The 20,250-nt window shown below is 40.0% G+C and overlaps 2 protein-coding genes and 1 long non-coding RNA gene across 4 annotated transcripts in view; 2 read left to right on the plus strand and 1 right to left on the minus strand.

The window, feature by feature from the left end:
* Positions 1–20,250, plus strand: part of LOC110513420 (uncharacterized) — a 199,117-nt gene that overhangs the window by 138,541 nt on the left and 40,326 nt on the right. The window lies entirely within an intron of this gene.
* On the plus strand, positions 1,046–10,468 carry LOC149979007 (uncharacterized). The gene is made up of 2 exons (XR_016486100.1): positions 1,046–1,222; positions 9,468–10,468. It is a non-coding gene; the product is annotated as an uncharacterized LOC149979007 (long non-coding RNA).
* LOC110511879 (uncharacterized) lies at positions 7,334–15,790 on the minus strand. 2 transcript variants are annotated; one of them, XM_090197557.1, is made up of 3 exons: positions 15,590–15,790; positions 9,426–9,603; positions 7,334–9,033 (listed from the first exon to the last, which is right to left on the minus strand). In XM_090197557.1, exons 1-3 carry the CDS (start codon positions 15,596–15,598, stop codon positions 7,883–7,885), a joined length of 1,338 nt encoding a protein of 445 aa, XP_090053683.1. In that variant the 5' UTR covers positions 15,599–15,790; the 3' UTR covers positions 7,334–7,882. The 2 variants fall into 2 exon arrangements, with proteins under 2 accessions (XP_090053683.1, XP_090053682.1); XM_090197556.1 differs by lacking the exon at positions 15,590–15,790 and having other exon boundaries at positions 9,426–9,630.

Consider the following 20,250-nt stretch of genomic DNA (forward strand, 5'->3'; position numbering starts at 1 on the left):
GTAACACTATAAAACATGTAACACCTGCCTTGTCAGCTCGGGGATTCGAACTTGCAACCTTTCGGTTACTAGTCCATCGCTCTAACCACTAGGCTACCCTGCCGCCCCCAAAAAATGACACTGAACAAGTACATAACGCCATTTCAAATATTTTAGTACACATGAGGTAATGATTCAGTTGAAATAACTTCATTAGGCCCTAATCTATGGATCCCACACGACTGAGAATACAAACATGCATCTGTTGGTTACAGCTACCTTAAAAAAAAAGGTCTTCACAATGGGCCTAAAGATCTCATCGCTGTATTTTTGTGCATTCAAATTGACAATCGATTAAATGCAATGGTGTTTGTTGTCCGTAGATAAGGCTGCCCATAACATAACCCCACCGCCACCATGGGGCACTCTGTTCACAATGTTGACATCAGCACGCCGCTCACCCGCAAAATACACATGGTCTGCAATTGTCAGGCCTGGTTGGAGGTACTGCCAAATTCTCTAAAACAACGTTAGAGGCGGCATATGGTAGAAATTAACAGTACATTTTCTGCCAACAGCGCTGCTCGACATTCTTGCAGTCAGCATGCCAATTACACGCTCACTCAAAACTAGGAGACATCTGTGGCATTGTTTTGTGTGACAAAACCGCACATTTTAGAGTGGCCTTTTATAACAACTTCTTGATATGCCACACCTGTCAAGTGGATGGATTATCTTGTAAAGGAGAAAGGCTCACTAACCGAGATGTAAACACATTTCTGCAAAAAAAAAAAAAAAAATAGAGAAATAAGCTTTTTGTGGGATCTTTTGTTTCAGCTCATGAAACATGGGACCAACACTTTACATGTTGCATTTATATTTTTGTTCAGTGTTTATGAAAGCAAGACCATCATGATTCATTGACCGGGCGTTTTTTTTCTTGTAGAAATGTGGAGCCTGCCTGTATTTCCTTAAACCTTTCGAGCAATACATGTCATTCAGAAGAAAAACAAATATTTCATAACATATTTTCTTGCCCTCATTAGCGCCTCACCACTAGAACGGCAGTGCAAATATCCAACACGTGGGCTAGTCCACCATCCAGATCAGAGTTGGAAAAATAATCAAGCCGGTCAAATGGCAGTTGTTCGTTTGGCACTGTTGATCTACACAGATGTGGATTAAAATGTCAGGAAGACGAGAGAAGGAGCATAATAGAATCTATTCTGGATGTTCGGAACTGGTGAGTTTGTCCTGATGTTAGCAGGCAAGCATTTGCTCACTGCAGTGGACAACATGCTCTTTGCATTCGTATTGTTTTCTCAGCTACAGTTTGACTTGTGTCCTGTCTGACAGTGAAATATGGCAAGATCTTACCGTAGCTTGGACTACAGAGTAGCTAGCTAGTGTTGTAAAAGCCAAATTGCATTGCAAGGTAGTATGGCTGAAGTTATTTGTGTAACAAATCTTCCGTAAACAAATATAGCTAGATACATTTATTTGCCTGTTCATTAGCTAGCTTTCAGCTGTTAGCTATTTGCAGAGGCTAGCTGTTGGACTTTGGACAAGCAAGCTAATGTTAGCTAATAGCAGCTGTGTTTTTGCAGAACAACAGTTTCTGACTCGTTCAGATAGAACTCTGAGATTCGGCTGAAATATGTCAGCATTGTCAAATGCTATAAAAAAAGGAGCTCATTGTTGGTTCCTAATGGACAGAATTATGCTTGTGAGAGCGATTATTTATAAAATGTAATAAAATCTGTTGAACCTACACATTTAGTCAATCCGACATTTTTTAAATGACATGGTCACTTTATGGTAGCTATATGCTTGTTTTAAATCTGACTTCTAGACTTGAGGCATGTGGGCGTAGAAAATACTCTGAAAACTCAATTGCTAAAGACCCTACTAGAAATCCGGTATATGGTACTCCGTAACGGCTGGACAGATCATGATGAGGTGGGGAGTGTGTTGTGTTTATCCAATCAAGCTAATTTGCGAGATTTCATCGACATTGGCGTCATAATGGCTTTGATATGATGGTAGGGAAATTGTACTTTATCATTGAGCTTCAACCAATGCATACTCAGCGTGACTACAACATAATGGAATAGAACTAAATAATATGAAAAATGTTGCAAAAGTGAGACGTAACATGCATCATTGGTGTAGCCTCTCAATGGCCAATACATATCATCAGCAATACAGAGTTTATATAAATCACTGGTGTAGCCTCTCAATGGCCAATACATTTCATCAGCAATACAGAGTTTATATAAATCACTGGTGTAGCCTCTCAATGGCCAATACATTTCATCAGCAATACAGAGTTTATATAAATCACTGGTGTAGCCTCTCAATGGCCAATACATAGCATCAGCAATACAGAGTTTATATAAATCACTGGTGTAGCCTCTCAATGGCCAATACATATCATCAGCAATACAGAGTTTATATAAATCACTGGTGTAGTCTATGCTTAATTATTTCTCCATGGTTCTGACTTAACCTGCTAAACATTGCTTGTATCATCAATGTGTGCGCGATTGACTAGTGGGCTACTTTGCTGAAATAACCACCCTGATTTATGTTGTCTAGACGTTCAACGGGAACGCATAGATGTGGAAGGTCAAAGGAAACGAGACCTAGACGTTGTATACACCACAGTAAGGACACTGTTGATAACAGTCAACCAAACTTACCCGATCCATTTTGGAAGCGATTCTTTCTTCAAATAAAAAAACATGAAAGTAAAGGTGTACGGTAGAGTTACGTTCCTTATCAAAGCGTTCAGATAAAGAACAGCGCAATCAAACGTCCTTTTAAATATCAAAACTGGATTTAAGTTGTCACAAACAAACGTCTCATTGAAACTAATTTTTACATCAGAACGACCCCGTGGAATTTTATTTGGTTTGAAAACTCGATAGACGGTAACAAAGTACTTCCTGTTGATGCTTTTCAGCTTCTTCTGTGGTGTTTGAGGTGCCGCCACCTACTGTACATAGTCAACACTTTCCTTCAAGCGGGTGAGGCGGTTCAGGGAGTATAATTTATTGCTAGAAAATAACTGTTTGTATTCCCTCATATATAGTATGTTAAATCAATGACAAATGTAGACTTTGTAGATTTTTGGTATAATCAGTATGTAATTAATCTATTTAAACTGTAAATTATTAGATGCATCACTTGGTCAATGATAGTAAATGCATTTTGTCCACGTGTGGTCTTATTGTTGGCAAATACAATAAAAATCACAAATCCTAAGGTATTTATATAAACAACTAAAATAGCTTGCAGCCTCTGACTGGCTGTGGTTTGCTGGAAGGTGGCAGGCTGAATATGAGATTAGAGAAATTCCTTGTTATTGTCTTTCAAACGGCAAGATGGCTTTCTATGGTTTATTTATTATGGATCCCCATTACTTCCTGCCAAGGCAGCAGCTACTCTTCCTGGGGTAAAGCAACATTAAGGCAGTTATATACAATTTAAAATATTACATGACAATTCATACCACTTTTCACAACACATTGTGTTCCCTCAGGCCACTTCTCTACTATCACATATCTATAATGCAAAATCAATGTGTACGTGTGTGTAGAGTGCGTGTTTAATGTGTATGTGCGTCTGTGCCTGTGTGTCTCTTCACAGTCCCTGCTGTTCCATAAGGTTTATTTGTATCTGTTTTTTTTATCTGATTCTACTGCTTGTATCAGTTACCTGATGTGGAATAGAGTTCCATGTAGCCAATGCTCTATGTAGTACTGTGCCACTCCAATAAGCTGTTCTGGACTTGGGGACTGTGAAGAGACCTTTGGTGGCATGTGTAGTGGGTTATGTGGTACATTCAGCTTGTCAAAACTTCTTACAAAACAAGTAGTGATGAAGACAATCTCTCCTCCACTTTGAGCCATGAGAGATTGACATGCATATTAATGTTAGCTCTCCATGTACATCTAAGGGCCAGCCATGCTGCCCTGTTCTGAGCCAATTTAAATTTTCCGAGGTCCCTACTAAACAGTAGTCCAGGTGTGACAGAACTAGAGCCTGTAGGACCTGCCACTATGATGTGATTTTCAATTGCATTTGATGTCAAACACTTATCATCAAGACAGTATCATGCTTTTAAAACTCACTTCACTGTGAAAATACATTTGAAGAAAGAAATTCAACAGCAGGTTGTTTCAAAGCCCAACACAACAAAATGGACAGCCTTTAAGGTGATGATTATTTCAAAACATCTATATGCATATTAGAGTTATGAGTCCAAGCCAACCCCCCCCCCCCCACCCCCCCAAAAAAACGGTATAAAATGATGATTGTGCCTTTATACAATACTTAGCCTACCACATATTACACACGGCAGACAAACGTGAAAATAAATGTTAAAAATAAACATTTAAGATCTCTTGTGTGTTTGAGTGTGGATTGTATTATTATGCATACTAGATGAACTGATTACCTTTTGCTACATTCCAACATCTGTGAGGAAATGTATAGACCTAGGCGATGCGGTTGGTTCATTGATAGTGCAGGGCGGCTTACAGTTAGCCTACAATTATAGTGAATTTGTTTTTAGTAGGGACTTTTTTCTATTCATATTTTTATTTAATAGGATGACACATTGTATTTACCTCGCCACCATGGCCTTTTTGCCTTTACCTCCCTTATCTCACCTCATTTGCTCACATCGTATATAGACTTGTTTCTACTGTATTATTGACTGTATGTTTGTTTTACTCCATGTGTAACTCTGTGTCGTTGCATGTGTCGAACTGCTTTGCTTTATCTTGGCCAGGTCGCAATTGTAAATGAGAACTTGTTCTCAACTAGCCTACCTGGTTAAATAAAGGTGAAATAAAAAAATAAAATAAAAATTCCCTTTAGCTATTCAGAATATCTCAGTCCCATATGTTTCCATCTCCTCCTCTCTCTTTATTTATTTCCTGAGCGCCTTCGTCCTTCTTGATGTTCCCCAACAGATTTCACTTGTTTTCCCAAATGAAGCATTGGGTAGCTACAGGAACAGGGTTGGAGAGCCCATGGCATACAGTGTTTGGGGGGGGGGGGGGGGGGGGGGGGGGGTATAACTCCTGTTGCGCAGAGAGCACATGCTCCTCAAACAGTGGTTGATGTGTGGAGTGAAATAAGTGTTTTTATATGTATTTCTCAGCTGCTCATATTAAGCACATGCTCTGCAAAAAAGAAAGAAAGTAGCCTATCTGGTCGGTGTGCTGCCACCATTTGCTATTCAAGTGCGTAAGGATGACATGTCTGTTTCCCCTGTTCCTGTTCATTTGATAATGGGCCATTCTAAATCAGAACCAATTTTACACATTAGTAAAGAAAATATTAAATTGAGAATAGTCTGATGGGTGAAAATCTGACCACTTGATGTAAGACCAGCTGTGCAGCCTGAGGCAAGGAACAGAGCACAAGCTTCTTTTTTTTTTGTAACTTCCCAAAATCATCAATAGGCTACAATCGCATCATGCAGCCCATATAGAATGTCTTTGAAATCATAACATAAGGTTTATCATTTACAACTAAAGTTGCCAAATAACTCTAAAAGTAGTGTATAGGACCTTTTTTCAAATGATCACTTTTACATTCAACAAAGCCACTTCATATTCGCTCTGGAATGGGAAAAATATCCTATTTTATTCAGCTAAGATCAATTGTATTCTTCTTACTATGAAAATAATTTAATATAAAATAACGACATGGGCCTTATAAGCCTCTTTTGTCAGCTAAATGAACAAGCCTACAGCCTTTGCAGGAAGCATACCAGCCTGCATCCCACTGCTGGCTGGCTTCTGAAGCTAAGCAGGATTGGTCCTGGATGGGAGACCAGATGGTGCTGGAAGTGGTGTTGGAAGGCCAGTTAGGAGGCACTCTTTCCTCTGGTTATATTTTTTTATCCCAATGCCCCAGAGCAGTGATTTGGGACATTGCCCTGTATAGGGTGCTGTCTTACGGACTGGACGTTAAACGGGTGTCCTGACTATCTGGTCACGAAAATATCCCATGGCACGTATTGTAAGAGTAGGGGTGTTAACCCTGGTGTCCTGGCTAAATTCCCAATCTGGACCTCATATCATCACAGTCACCTAATCATCCCCGGCTTCCAAATAGCTCATTCATCCCCCCTCCTCTGCCCTGTAACTATTCCCCAGATCGTTGCTGTAAATGAGAATATGTTCTCAGTCTATTTACCTGGTAAAATAAGGGTTAAATAAACTATGGCATGGAGCATAACCAGATAATATACAGCAGGCCAACTCATATTCTGTTCTTCTGAAATACATTTTCTTCATATCATAATATTTTGTTAGTCCTGACTAAAATAAATAATGGATTTTTTGTGATGGTGTATATTAAATAGATTTTAGACTTTTTTAATGTAGATGTTTCAAAGGTGTGAATCGGCAGCTTGTATGTGTGGAGACCTGGAGATGCTAAACATGCTCGTGTTAATGGTTAATAACTGTGAGACTGGCAGTCTGCATAACAATAACCGAATGACAAAATGTCACAGCCCTAAGTGGGACAACATTCCACAGCCCTAAGTGGGACAACATTCCACAGCCCTAAGTGGGACAACATTCCACAGCCCTAAGTGGGACAACATTCCACAGCCCTAAGTGGGACAACATTCCACAGGCCACAACAAATTTGCAACAAATCATGTTGCATGAGGCAAATGCGGGTCACACCAGATGCTGACTGTTTTTCTCATCCACTCCCCTAGGTTTTTTTTAAGGTATCTGTGACCAACAGATGTATATCTGTATTCTCAGTCATGTGAAATTCATAGATTAGGACCGAATTAATTTATTTAAATTACTGATTTATTTACATGAACTGTAACTCAGTAAAATCTTTGAAATGGTTGCGTTTTATATTTTTGTTCAGAGCAGATGATCAGGACAGTGAAGAGTACTATTTGCCCGAATAAGTGAGGTCTTGCAATGAGCTATATGACTGTACTTCTGATTCTAATTCTCAAGAGGAAAGTTAAAACCCTCAGCCACAAGGTCACTGAGACGGACCAACAGGGGATCGTCTGAAAATAACTGACATGCAGGGATGGAATTGAAGGATTTTGGTCACTGGCCAGCAGACCGCAATTTCTACTAACCCGGGGCACATTTGGGACCTAAATCTGTGGCATTCGTTGTTGGTAAAGGCAACATTTCACTGCTGTGTCGGGCTAGTTTGGCACCTTTTCTACTAGCCTAATCTGAAAAGTACTAGCCTTGAGATAGCTTAATTTCCATCCCTGCTGACGTGTCTAACTGACTTCACAGGTCATTTGACTAATCATGTACAACAGAAGCACTCTGGAACAAAACCGATTTTGTAGTTTGTATTGGAAAAACATCGAGTCCACAAGTCCTTTGTGAGCTAGTTAGCCAACTAGTTAATGTTAGCTCACTGTTTGTGTAATCACACTTTTCCAAGTGGTGACATGTTAGCTAGCCCACCAAGGCAGGGATATTTAGCTAATGTTTAGCTAGCTAGCTATGTTAGTTAACATTAGCTCAACATTCGTGTAGTCCAATTTACGTGGTGACGTGCTAGCTAACTAACTACTGTTGCCCTGGTGCTGGGCTAAAGTTAGCAAGTCTGACTACACGAACGGCGAGTTAACGTTATCTAGCTGGCTAGCTCACAAAGGACTTGTCAATAATGACATGTCAGTCATTATGCTGTCCAATGATGGTTTTCTTTTTACCTGTAAGGAAGGTAACGTGCGTTACACACAACTAACGTTAGTCAGTGGCTTTCTAGCTAACGTACATTTTTTAGAAGCCCCTAGCTAGCCAACCACTGATCTTTGACACACCCAACATGGCTTGTTGGCAGCGATCAACAGGGCTTACCTGCACTGCATATCTATCTAATGTTTCTCTGCAGTGTGTGTTCGGTGGTGTCTAATCATGTTGTAAGCTACAGCAAAGCTTTTACCACATTGATCACAGCTATAAGGCTTCTCCCCAGTGTGTGTTCGCTGGTGTGTATTCAGAGTGGAAGCTACAGCAAAGCTTTTACCACATTGATCACAGCTATAAGGCTTCTCCCCAGTGTGTTTTCGATAGTGTCTAATCAGGGTGGAAGCTACAGCAAAGCCCTTTCCACACTGATAACAGCAATAAGGCTTCTCTCCAGTGTGTGTTCTCTGGTGTATAGTTCGTTTATCTGATAGAGCAAAGCTCTTCCCACACTGATCACAGCTATAAGGCTTCTCCCCAGTGTGTGTTCGCTTGTGTCTATTCAGGGTGGAAGCTCGAGCAAAGTTCATCCCACACTGACCACAGCTATAAGGCTTCACTCCAGTGTGTGTTAGCTTGTGTGTTGTCAGGTTGCCAGACTGATTGAAGCTTTTCCCACACTGACCACAGCTATAAGGCTTCTCTCCAGTGTGTATACGCTGGTGTATAGTTAGGGCTTTTGATAGAGCAAAGCTCTTCCCACACTGATCACAACTATAAGGCTTCTCTCCTGTGTGTGTTCGCAGGTGTCTAGTCAGCTCTCTTGACTGAGCAAATCTCTTTCCACACCGATCACAGTTATAAGGTTTCTCTCCAGTATGTGTTCGCTGGTGTGAATTTAAGGTCCCAGATTGACTGAAGCTCTTTCCACACTGATCACAGCTATAAGGCTTCTCTCCTGTGTGTGTTCGCAGGTGTATGTTTAAGGCTCCCAAATAAGAAAATCTTTTCCCACAATCAAGGCATGGGTAAGGCCTCTCCCCTTTATGAATTCTCAGATGAGATTTGAAGGTGTTAGAAGCAGCGAAACACTTCCCACACTGTGAGCAGCAGTACGGTTTCACTACGGTGTGAATAATGAAGCCACTCTGGCTTGTAAAACTCTTCCCACAGTCAGAGAAGCAGTGGTGAGGTTTCTTTCCTATACGTCTCTGCTGGTGTTTCTTGAGACGTTCTGATCTGGAGAGACTCTTCTCTGTCTTGTCAGCAACATGATATGGTTGAAGCGCCCCAGATGATAAGCCCCTCCCACTGTGGGAACGGCGGTTAGGGGTGTCCCCTGTGAAACAAAAACATTGAATAACTAGGTTTTGGAAATATGGATCGATAAACAAATACTATAACAATTTAAAATAATGTTTTTTAGCCAACGCTCTTATCCAGAGTGACTTACAGGACCAATTAGGGTTAAGTACCTTACTCAAGGGCAGACAGATTTTCCACCTAGTCGGCTCAGAGATCCAAACCGGCAAGCTTTCAATTTGTGGCCCAATGCTCTAAACCAAGACTACCTGCCTCTCTTATCATCAATACACTCAGTGGCCAGTTTATTAGGTATACCACCCTCCGTTCACAAAATTCAATCGACAATAAACTAGCAACTGAGTGTTTTACTGTTTATAAATCAATTGAGCAGATTGTAGTCTAATCCACACACCCCATTGTTCTTACTTGATGAAATCAAATCTCCCTCCTCGTGTCCTTCTCTCACAGTTCCACTCTGCCCTGCTGTTTTCCTGCAGTCGACCAGCCACACAGACACCCTCTTCAGACCCAGCAGTAAGGCTCTACCGGGAGAGTTGTATCCAGTGGACTCCGGCAGGGTGGAGGGGGACGGACTAGCTCTGTCCTGGTGACCACAGGAAGAATTGTACATAGAATATCATTAGACCAAACATTTGATTACTTTAGTCTAAATCTCTGATTGATTGGTGCATCCTTATAACTCCGTTCTCCTGAAGTGTGTTCACTACTTTACACAAATGTCTAGTATTTTTTTTAAATCACTTTGGCAAATTTTTCAAATGGAACTTCTTATGTTAAGAGCCTTTGATTGAGCATTCATTGGCGTTGAACAAATTAGCCGCTCAATTTAGTTCATACGTGTTAGGAGAGCTTAAGAGTTTATGGAAAGAGGAGCTCCACCATCTTAAGAATGTCCCCTCCCCTTCCAAAATGTGAAAGATTGTAACACCTGCTAAATCACTATGCACCATAGGTATATTTCACTGGTCATCCCCAAAGCCAACACCTACTTTGGCTGCCTTTCCTTCCAGTTCTCTGCTGCCAATGACTGGAACAAAATGCAAAAATCACTGAAGTTGGAGACTTACATTTACCTCACTAACTTTAAGCGTCAGCTGTCAGAGAAGCTTACCGATCGCTGCAGCTCTACACAGCCCATCTGTAAATGGCCCATCCAACCAACTACCTACCTCATCCCCATATTTGTTTTTATTTTTCTGCTCTTTTGCACACCAGTATTTCTACTTGCACATCCTCATCTGCACATATCACTCCAGTATAAATTGCTAAATTGTAATTACTTCACCACTATTGCCCTATTTATTGCCTTACCTCCTTACTTCATTTGCACATACTGTGTACAGATTTTTCTATTGTGTTATTGACTTTGTTTATCCCATGTGTAACTGTGTTGTTGTTGTCACACTGCTTTGCTTGATCTTCCAACATAAATTAAAAGAATGTCAATTTATACAATTCTCAAACTGTACTTAAACTTGACACTATACAATTTGTTTAGTAGTTAAGTTTTGAGCAATTTGATTAAATTATAGTTAAATGTATTGTTTACAAATTACTGGAAAATATTTTTTCATGTAATTAATTGTAAATGGCCTTTGGAAACATGTGTTTAGAACTGTGAAAATGTACCACATACTTCAAAAATGCAAGAAAGTGATGGAAAAAAAACTTAACGGCATTGGATTGGTAGAAGCATGGGCTAGTGGGTGTTCACACCATATGCTTTATACAAATAATTTCCTTTCAAAATCAGTGAAGTGAGCAAGTGACGACGTTGGAAGGAAAGATAATTAGGAATTCCTTAACATGGTATCTAGCCTACCAAAAAACATGATGTAACACAATAAAACATGATGTAACACTATAGAACCTTATGTAACACTTACAAATATTATTTAAACGCCTATGCAGAAATGTCTCCACCATTTCCTGGTTGCTAAAATTGCTAAGAAGTGCACTGTAGAGATTTGTTGTACCACCTAAACCGCTGTGAAATATATTTTCCATAACCCAAAATATTGTATTTTCAGATGTTTGTAGCTGGTGCACAAAAACGAAAGTAAGACTGAAAAACAAAAGAAAAATGGGAAGCATAGAAATAACACACACAGAACAGATTTACTGATTCTTAGACTTGCTTTCAATGTGAATGACAGATCTATAACTGACATTGCTATGTGAATTCTCCCAAAAACAAACATATTGCAGCTTTAACACTTTCAAACATGATTTAACACTAAGACATAGCAACATTGATATACAGTGCCTTTAGAAAGTATTCACACCCCAGGACTTTCCACATTTTGTTGCGTTACAGCCTGAATTAAAAATTGATACAATTGAGATTTGTCGTCCCTGGCCTACACACAATACCCCATAATGTCAAAGGGGAGTTATGTTTTTCCATTTAATTTGTAATTTTTTACAAATGAACATATAGAACATTTGTGGGCATAACTGAAAAAGCATGTGCGAGCAAGGAGGCCTACAAACCTGACTCAGTTACACCAGCTCTGTCAAGAGGAATGGGCCAATATTCCACCAACTTATTGTGGGAAGCTTGTGGAAGGGCGACCTGAAATGTTTGACCCAAGTTAAATTATTTAAAAGGCAATGCTACGAAATACTAATTGAGTGTATATAAACTTCTGACCCACTGGGAATGTGATGAAAAAAAAAAAAAAAAAAGCTGAAATAAATCCTTCTCTCTACTATTACTATAAGGTGTATGTAAACTTCTGACTTCAACGGTAGCCTCGCTACTGTTATTTTACTGCTGCTCTTTAATTATGTTATTTTTATTTTTTACTAAACATCTATTTTTCTTAAAAAACTGTATTGTTGGTTAAGGGCTTGTAAGTAAGGTTGTTGTATTCGGCGCATGGGACAAATACAATTTGATTCGATTTCAAGAAGACAACTAGCTTGATTGAGCCAAAGAGCAGGTGTTCTTAATCAAATCAAATTTGATTGGTCACATACACATATTTAGCAGATGTTATTGCAGATCTAGCGAAATGCTTGTGGTCCTACTCCAACAGTGCAGTAGTATCCAACAACTCATAACAAGACACACAAATCTAAAATAATGAATGGAATTAAGAAATGTATAGCATATCTGGACAAGCAATGTCAGTGGCATTGATTGAAATACAGTAGTATACAGTACATATGAAATTAGTAAAACAGTATGTCAACATTGTTAAAGTGACCAAGTGATTCCATGACTATGTACATTGGGCAGGAGCATCTAAGGTGCAGGGTTGAGTAACGGTGGTAGCCAGCTAGTGATGGCTATTTAACAGACTGATGGCCTTGAGATAGATGCAGTTTTTCAATCTCTCGGTCCCAGCTTTGATGCACCTGTACTGACCTCGCCTTCTGGATGATAGCGGAGTGAATGGGCCGTGGCTCGGGTGGTTGATGTCCTTGTGGTGATGCAACCCAACAGGATGCTCTCAATGGTGCATCTGTAAAAGTTTGTGACGGTCTTAGGGGCCAAGCAGAATCTATGCAGCCTCCTGAGGTTGAAGAGGTGCTGTTGCACCTTCTTCACCACGCTGTCTGTGTGGGTGGACCACTTCAGATTGTCAGTGATGTGTACACAAAGGAACTTGAAGCTTTTCACCTTCTTCACTGCGGTCCCGTTGATGTGGATACTGGTGTGCTCCCTCTGCTGTCTCCTGAAGTCCACCATCAGCTCCTTTGTTTTATTGAGGGAGGGGTTATTTTCCTGACACCACTCCACCCGGGGCCTCACCTCCTCTCTGTAGGCTGTCTCATCTTTGTTGGTAATCAGACCTACTACTGTTGTTGTCATCTGCATACTTGATGATTGAGTTGGAGGCGTTCGTGGCCACCCAGTCATGGGTGAACAGGGAGTACAGGAGGGGGCTGAGCACGCAACCTTATTGGGCCCAGTGTTGAGGATCAGCATAGTGGAGGTGTTGTTTCCTACCTTCACCACCTGGGGGCAGCCCATCAGGAAGTCCAGGGTCCCGTTGCACAGGTCAGGGTTCAGACCCAGGGCCCTGAGCTTAATGAGTTTGGAGGGTACTATGGTGTAGAAGGTTGATCTATAGTCAATGAACAGCATTCTTACATAGGTATTCCTCTCATCATATATGCATAGTCACTTTAACCATATCTACATGTACATACTACCTCAATCACTTTGACTAATCAGTGTCTGTATGTAGCCTCGCTACTGTTATTTTTCACTGTCTTTTTACTGTTGTTTTGTTTCCTTACTTACCCATTGTTCACCTTGTACCTTTTTTTGCACTTTTGGTTAGAGCCTGTAAGTAGGCATTTCATTGTATGGTCTACACCGGTTGTATTCGGCGCACGTGACAAATAAACTTTCGATTTGATTTGTCCAAATGGGATAGGGCATTGTCATGGCGATTACATCGCCTGCGGATCTGTTGGGGCGGTAAGCAAATTGAAGTGGGTCTAGGGTGTCAGGTAAGGTGGAGGTGATATGATCCTTAACTAGCCTCAAAGCACTTCATGATGACAGAAGTGTAATGTTTTGTATACTCAGTGAAATTGTCCATTCTCACAAAAAGTTTATTTCTTTCAAATTGTGTGCACAAATTTGTTTACATCCCCGTCAGTGAGCATTTCTCCTTTGCCAAGAATGCATCCACCTGACAGGTGTGGCATATCAAAAAGCTGATTAAACAGGATGATCATTACACAGTTGCGCCTTCTGCTAGACAATAAAAAGCCATCCTAAAATGTGCCGTTTTTCCACACAAAACAATGTGCCACAGATGTCTCAAGTTGAGGGAGAGTCCAGATGGAGCTGTAAATACAATCAAGCCTGTCTAATGGCAGAGTTGATCAGCACAGATATGGATCACAATGTCAAGAAGACAGGAGAAGGAGCATACTGGATGGATGTTTTCTGGATGTTTGAAACTGAGGAGTTTGTTCTGATACTAGCCAGCATACATTTGCTCACTGCACATGTTTAAATGTGCATTTGTTTTCTCAGCTACAGTTTGAGTTGTCTTGTCTTGACAGTGAAATATGGCTAGCTCTTACCGTAGCTTCGACTATAGGCTAGCTCTTACCGTAGCTTCGACTATAGAGTGTGTTGGAAAAGCCTACTTGTATTGCAAGGTAGCAAACGTGACAATTTGCCCAACGTTTGGTGTTGGTTTGTTGAACCGATGTAGTTAGCTAGCTATGTTTTGAAAATATTTCGGACTGACGTTTGGAAGTGAACTAACGTTAGCTACCTTGTGTTAGTCAGCTGTTGTCTGGCTAGAACTAGCTAATGGTTGAAGTTGTGTAACAGACCTTACTTAAACAAATATAGCTAGCTACCTTAGCCTGTTCATTAGCTAGCTAGCATTCAACTGACTGGTGTTAGCTAGCTACAGCGGCTAGCTGCTCGACTTTGGACAAGCAAGCTAACTTTAGCTAATAGCAGCTGTGATGTTGTAGAACTGTTGCTGACCCGTTTAGATAACTCTTGAGATACGGCTAAAAATATGTCAGAAATGCTACAAAAAGGAGCTCATTGTTGGTTCCTAATGGACAGAAATATGCATGTGAGAGCAATAAGTAATCAAGTCTGTTGCACTTACAAATTTACTCAATCCGACATTTAAATCAAATGGTCACTTTATGGTAGCTCTTTGCTCGTTTTAATTTGACTTACATAATTTGAGCTAGGTGGGAGTAAACTCTGACAACTCAATTGCTAAGGACCCTGTTAGAAGTTAAGAATATGTTACTCCGTAACGGCTGGACAGCTCCTGAGAGGTGGGGAGTGTTGTCAAGTTGATTTGCGAGATTCCAACGAGATTGGCTTCATAATGGCTTAGATATGATGGTAGGGAAATGTTAATTTGACATTGAGCTTCAACCAATGCATACTCAGCGCGACTACAACATAATGGAATAGAACTATAAAGTATGAAAATGTTGCAAAAGTGAGATGTAACATGCATGATTGGTGTGGCCTCTCAATGGCCAATACATATCATCAGCAATACAGAGTTTATATACATCACTGGTGTGGCCTCTCAATGGCCAATACATATCATCAGCAATACAGAGTTTATATTCATCACTGGTGTAGCCTCTCAATGGCCAATACATAGCATCAGCAATACAGAGTTTATATTCATCACTGGTGTGGCCTCTCAATGGCCAATACATATCATCAGCAATACAGAGTTTATATTCATCACTGGTGTGGCCTCTCAATGGCCAATACATATCATCAGCAATACAGAGTTTATATTCATCACTGATATAGCCTCTCAATGGTCAATACATATCATCAGCAATACAGAGTTTATATTCATCACTGGTGTAGTCTGCTTAATTATTTATTTTCGCTTCTGACTTGACCTGCTGGTTGCGCATTGCTTGTATCATCAATATGTGTGCGATTGACTAGTGGGCTACTTTGCTGAAATAACCACCCTGATTTATGTTGTCTAGACGTTCAAAGGGAACGCATAGATGTGGAAGGTCAAAGGAAACGAGACCTAGACGTTGTATACACCACAGTAGGGAAACTGTTGATAACAGTCAACCAAACTTACCCGATCCATCTTGGAAGCGATTCTTTCTTCAAATAAAAAACCATGAAAGTAAATGTGTTCGCTAGAGTTACTTTCTTTGTCACGGCGTTCAGATAAAGAACAGTTAGACCAGCGCAATCAGACGTCCTTTTACATATCAAAACTGGATTTAAATGGAGACAAATTTTACATCAGAACGATCCTGTGGAATTTATTTTAATTTGAAAACGAGAGAGGACGGTAACAAAGAACTTCCTGTTGATGCTTTTCGGCTTCTGCTGAGGTGTTTACGAGGTGCCGCCACCTACCGCACATAGTCATCAACACTTCAAGTGCCCGAAGCGGGTTAGGGAGTGTCATTTATTGCTAGAAAATAACGGTATTCCCTCAAATATATAGTGTTAACTTAATGGCAAAAATGTAGGCTATTTTTGAATAGTGGAGGCAGCGCCAATTTTCTTTGACTTGCGGTAACTCTAAATCAATAGTTGTTAAGTAGTCCGAAAACATCGGAAACATTCACTTGCTTGACCATTCTGAAGGTCATGTAACTGTTACATGCAACATTAACCGGACATATGTTGCATTCCGGTTTTATGATGTAACAAAGGTGTGGTTGAATGTATTCTGCCACTGTCTTCTTGTCTCAGCTGAGTCAAGGCATATGAACTAACAGGTTATAACAACGCAATTATCACCACATGTAAAATGGCTATTTTTCTGGCTTTCTTCCCTGGAAATTTTTACCAACACACCACTACTGCAAGTTGTAGCTTTGCCCTCATTATTTCTCCATGGTTCTCACTTTACCTGCTCGTTGCGCATTGTCTTGTATCAATCTGTGTGCTTTAGGCTAGTAGGCTACTTTGATGAAGGACAAAATATCCCACGTGTTTATTACCACCATTATTTATTTTGTCCAGCTGTTCAAATGGAACGAATGGATATGGAAGATCAAAGATAACTAGACATGTTATACACCACAGTAGGAATACTGTTAATACGTCACAATTTACCCGATCTATTGTTGACGCTATTAAATCTTCAGCGTTTCTTAGTGACAGTAAATCTGTAGCTAGCCTACACTACAGTTACTTTCGTTGTTACAGCGTTCAGATAAAGAACAGCTAGACCAGAGCCCCCACCTACCATCAACCAATCATATTTATGTGGAACTATACAGAGCAATAGAGCTTGTCGTCCTTTTTAAAAAAGAAGCTTGTAGTCCTATATCCCGGAAATGAGTTACCTATGACTCGTTGGTAAAATTAAATGGGAGAAAGAATAGGGTTTTTGGAATAAATGCAGAAAATAAGTCTTAGGTTTTGTTCTATCTCCTGTGAGATAGTATCAGTCAGTTAATGACCTTAAAGAATTACAATTACAATATTTATTACATAAATCCTTCAAAGTTACATTAGCTGATGAAGACTCTCATAGAACAAAACGTATCCCACAGACCTTTATATTTGGCATATATCCAAAAACGTCACTCCCCCCAAAATGGCTTCGGATCATGGCAACATTTGTGCCTATAAAAAAATACCATTACCATTTCATGCTTTAGAGCCCCACAGTGGACGTGTCATAACACCCATAAAACATGGTGGTCAAACAGGGAAATGGTTCCAATTGTTTTTCCACCATTAATTTTTCCCATAGGAGATTTAAGACACACTTACAATAAGGGCTGTGTTTCATGTAGGCCTACCCTGGAAATACATTTTTTTATAACCATGTTAATCTCTGTCGGACAAGGTGACTTTTAATCAATATAATATATAACATTTATCCATTTAGATGCCAATGCGTGATATTGCATGGACATGGCAAACCTGCTTCTAGATCAGAGCTGCATATTATAGATGCAGTAAAGGAGTCAATGGAATGAAGACCGTTCAACAAATCTGATCTAACAAAGTGGATATTCGTCAAATCGTCATGATATACAGCATCTGGAAAGTATTCAGAGTAGGGCTATCCCGACAAAAAAAATTCTGTAGACCGAAATTCATCTGTTCTTTTGACCAACTGATTGATCTAAATGTTTCAAAGTGTATTTTTCTACATATAGACACACCCAATGTGTTTTAATAAAATTAACTATATGCACTGAGCTTATCTGATGATCTAAGTTTACGGTTTGATGAAATAAGGCAAATGCCTCGAGGGCGCCAGAGATCTAGATAAAAAAAACGTACCTGATCCAACTATTCTCCTCCCGCTCCTGCTGGCTTTCTCCGATTCTGCCATTACTCTCCTGAAGTTGCCAGTAATGGGCTTCAGGAGGAGTTGGCACCTTTCTCATGTGGAATGCCAATATATCTTACAATTTCTACCGATCTGCGTGCCAGTGATGGTTTTCATATGCAGATTTATCATGTGGTTAATCAAACCTAGCCAAATCTTAATAAATGGTACAAACCTAAAAAGTAACTTATTTTGCAATTGCCAACTATGTAAAAATAGCCTACATAAAGCCAAAAAATAAACATTGCAGCCTGCAGGTAGAAAATATCCTGATTTTAAAAAATTAAATATCCTATGAATCACATTGGCGACATATGGCCTGTCTGCAACAAACTTATATCAACTATTAACTTGGGTCCGGCTCGAAGCTTATGCTAGCGAATTTGCAACACGAAGAAAAAGATGAGATGAACCCTCAGTTTCCTGTTCCAATGAGCTCTGGATAGACACAGCTGTAGGTCATTTGCACAAGGGATAAGACACTTCGGCAGGAGCTCAATGGAGCTGAGTACCGGCACCTTAAAATGTTCTACTGCTTGAGCTTCTGTTAGTCTTGTAGAATATTAGCTCAAAAGTATTGCAGAGCTTCTGCACCAAAATATAAACAGTACCAGCATGAGTACCGGAACCTGTTTCAGTCCAAGTCAAGCACTGATAAGAAGTGATCAGGTAGGCCTATTATGATGACATTTCCACTAGATCAGAGCATGGCATTTTATCTTTTCACACTGGTTATTTAAAGTGAGAGAGCTGGAAAGATTTTCCAAATACAATGATTAACTATTGAAATTCTCAATGGATGTAAAAACAGACTTTGGTTGCTTGCTGTTTGAGGTGAAGAAGACAACATTACTTAGAGTAGCTCAACAGGTCATTAGGGATGGTGCGTTAAGCCAACCAGAAATACTATCAGATCTCCAAATGGGCACATTTATGTACATTTGCCCGCAGGCCAGGTAGCCTATAGGCCTACTTCTATGCATGTGGGTCCTTACTCAACATTGACAGGAGGCTCCAAACAAAAGACTGACTAAAATAACAAAACTCATAAATGGAATGAAATCAACCAAAACTTGTTTCTCACAAGTGCAGCATAGGTTGTGCGGTCTGCAAACAATCTGTCGACTCCGACAATAATACCGGGAAGACTGTAATAATTATATTGAATGTATTAACAGAAATTACTGTAACCAAAGTAACAAACATTGTAGATTAGGAATTAACGTTTGAATGCACTACTGGTGATATGTAATGGGGAAGTGATATGAAACGCAAACAATTCACACAATGAAGTCATGAATGAAACAATGAATGTGCACAAATTGGCAGGAGAGAGAAGCACATTGTGCATCTGGGCGCTCTATGGTCCACCCGACATCTGCATTGGTCATGCAGCATTTATGGTGATACGACCTCAGAAGAAGTCAGGGAATTCATACTTCTTGCTCTTCGCGAAACAGTGCAAGAAGTGAGTTTGTTTTCTACAGGATGTACCATCAACACGGAGCTAAAGAGCCCTCCACATTGTCACAAAATTTGGGAGGAGTATATATATATTTGCGCCTATCTCAGGTAACTAATCTATTGGAGGCCTAGACTAAAAGCCCATCTCAGGTAACTAATCTATTGGAGGCCTAGACTAAAAGCCTACTCATGCTTGATCCGAAAATGTATGTGTGTGAGACACACGTTACTACTTGACTAAAACCAACAGTCTGACAACCAAACAATCGACTAATTTGGGGTCAGCCTTAATTCAGACCCCTTGATTTCCCCCCTCTGTTGGGGAATAATCAGAATTTGTTGGTAACATGGGTAAGATGTTTTATATTCATTATATGCTTGTAAGTTACTTCTCATCAGAATGTCTATTTTTGGATAATACTGTTGGCCGGTTGCAGTTATCTGTTCTCTGACATGGGGTCAGTTACTTGGGCCGCAGAGAGGGGAGGGGTCAAGCTTGTCTTCATATGTAAACATATCTTTTAAATCAATTATCTCTTGGCTCCACAATGTCTGTGTGCCAGTCACTGTGTCTCTGTGATCTTGTCAAGGAGGGGGTATTTGATATATGCCTGTTGATAGGTTTTGTTTTATGGTCCTGAGAGCGAGAAAATAACATAGTTTAGGAGACAAAGCTGAACGATAATTTATAGCCAATGCTGTCTGGCTATGTGTGTCTTTGCTATAAAGGATCTGTTGCAATGTGTAAGGACTCTCAGATAATTCATTGATAAACACTGAATTGTAAGAGTATTTCATACATTTTAGAATAAGGCTGTAATGTAACCAAATGTGGAAAATCGTCACTGGGTCTGAATACTTTCCGAATGCACTATATGTATTGTAACAGGCTCACAATGTTGTTACTTAAGTCCAATTTGGATATATTTGGCTGTTTTTGCAGGATAACGTTTAAAAGTGACTTCTAA

Source organism: Oncorhynchus mykiss, chromosome 13 (assembly GCF_057628025.1).
Source record: "Oncorhynchus mykiss isolate SJ-2025 chromosome 13, ASM5762802v1, whole genome shotgun sequence".
Lineage (NCBI taxonomy): Eukaryota > Metazoa > Chordata > Actinopteri > Salmoniformes > Salmonidae > Oncorhynchus > Oncorhynchus mykiss.

Bases quoted from the DNA above. Each gene is read 5' to 3' on its own strand.
- LOC110511879 (XM_090197556.1), bottom strand. From the start codon at position 9,630: ATGTACAATTCTTCCTGTGGTCACCAGGACAGAGCTAGTCCGTCCCCC. The intron at 9,034-9,425 runs GTAAGAACAATG...TTTGTTTCACAG, and splicing joins GGGAGATTTGATTTCATCAA to GGGACACCCCTAACCGCCGT.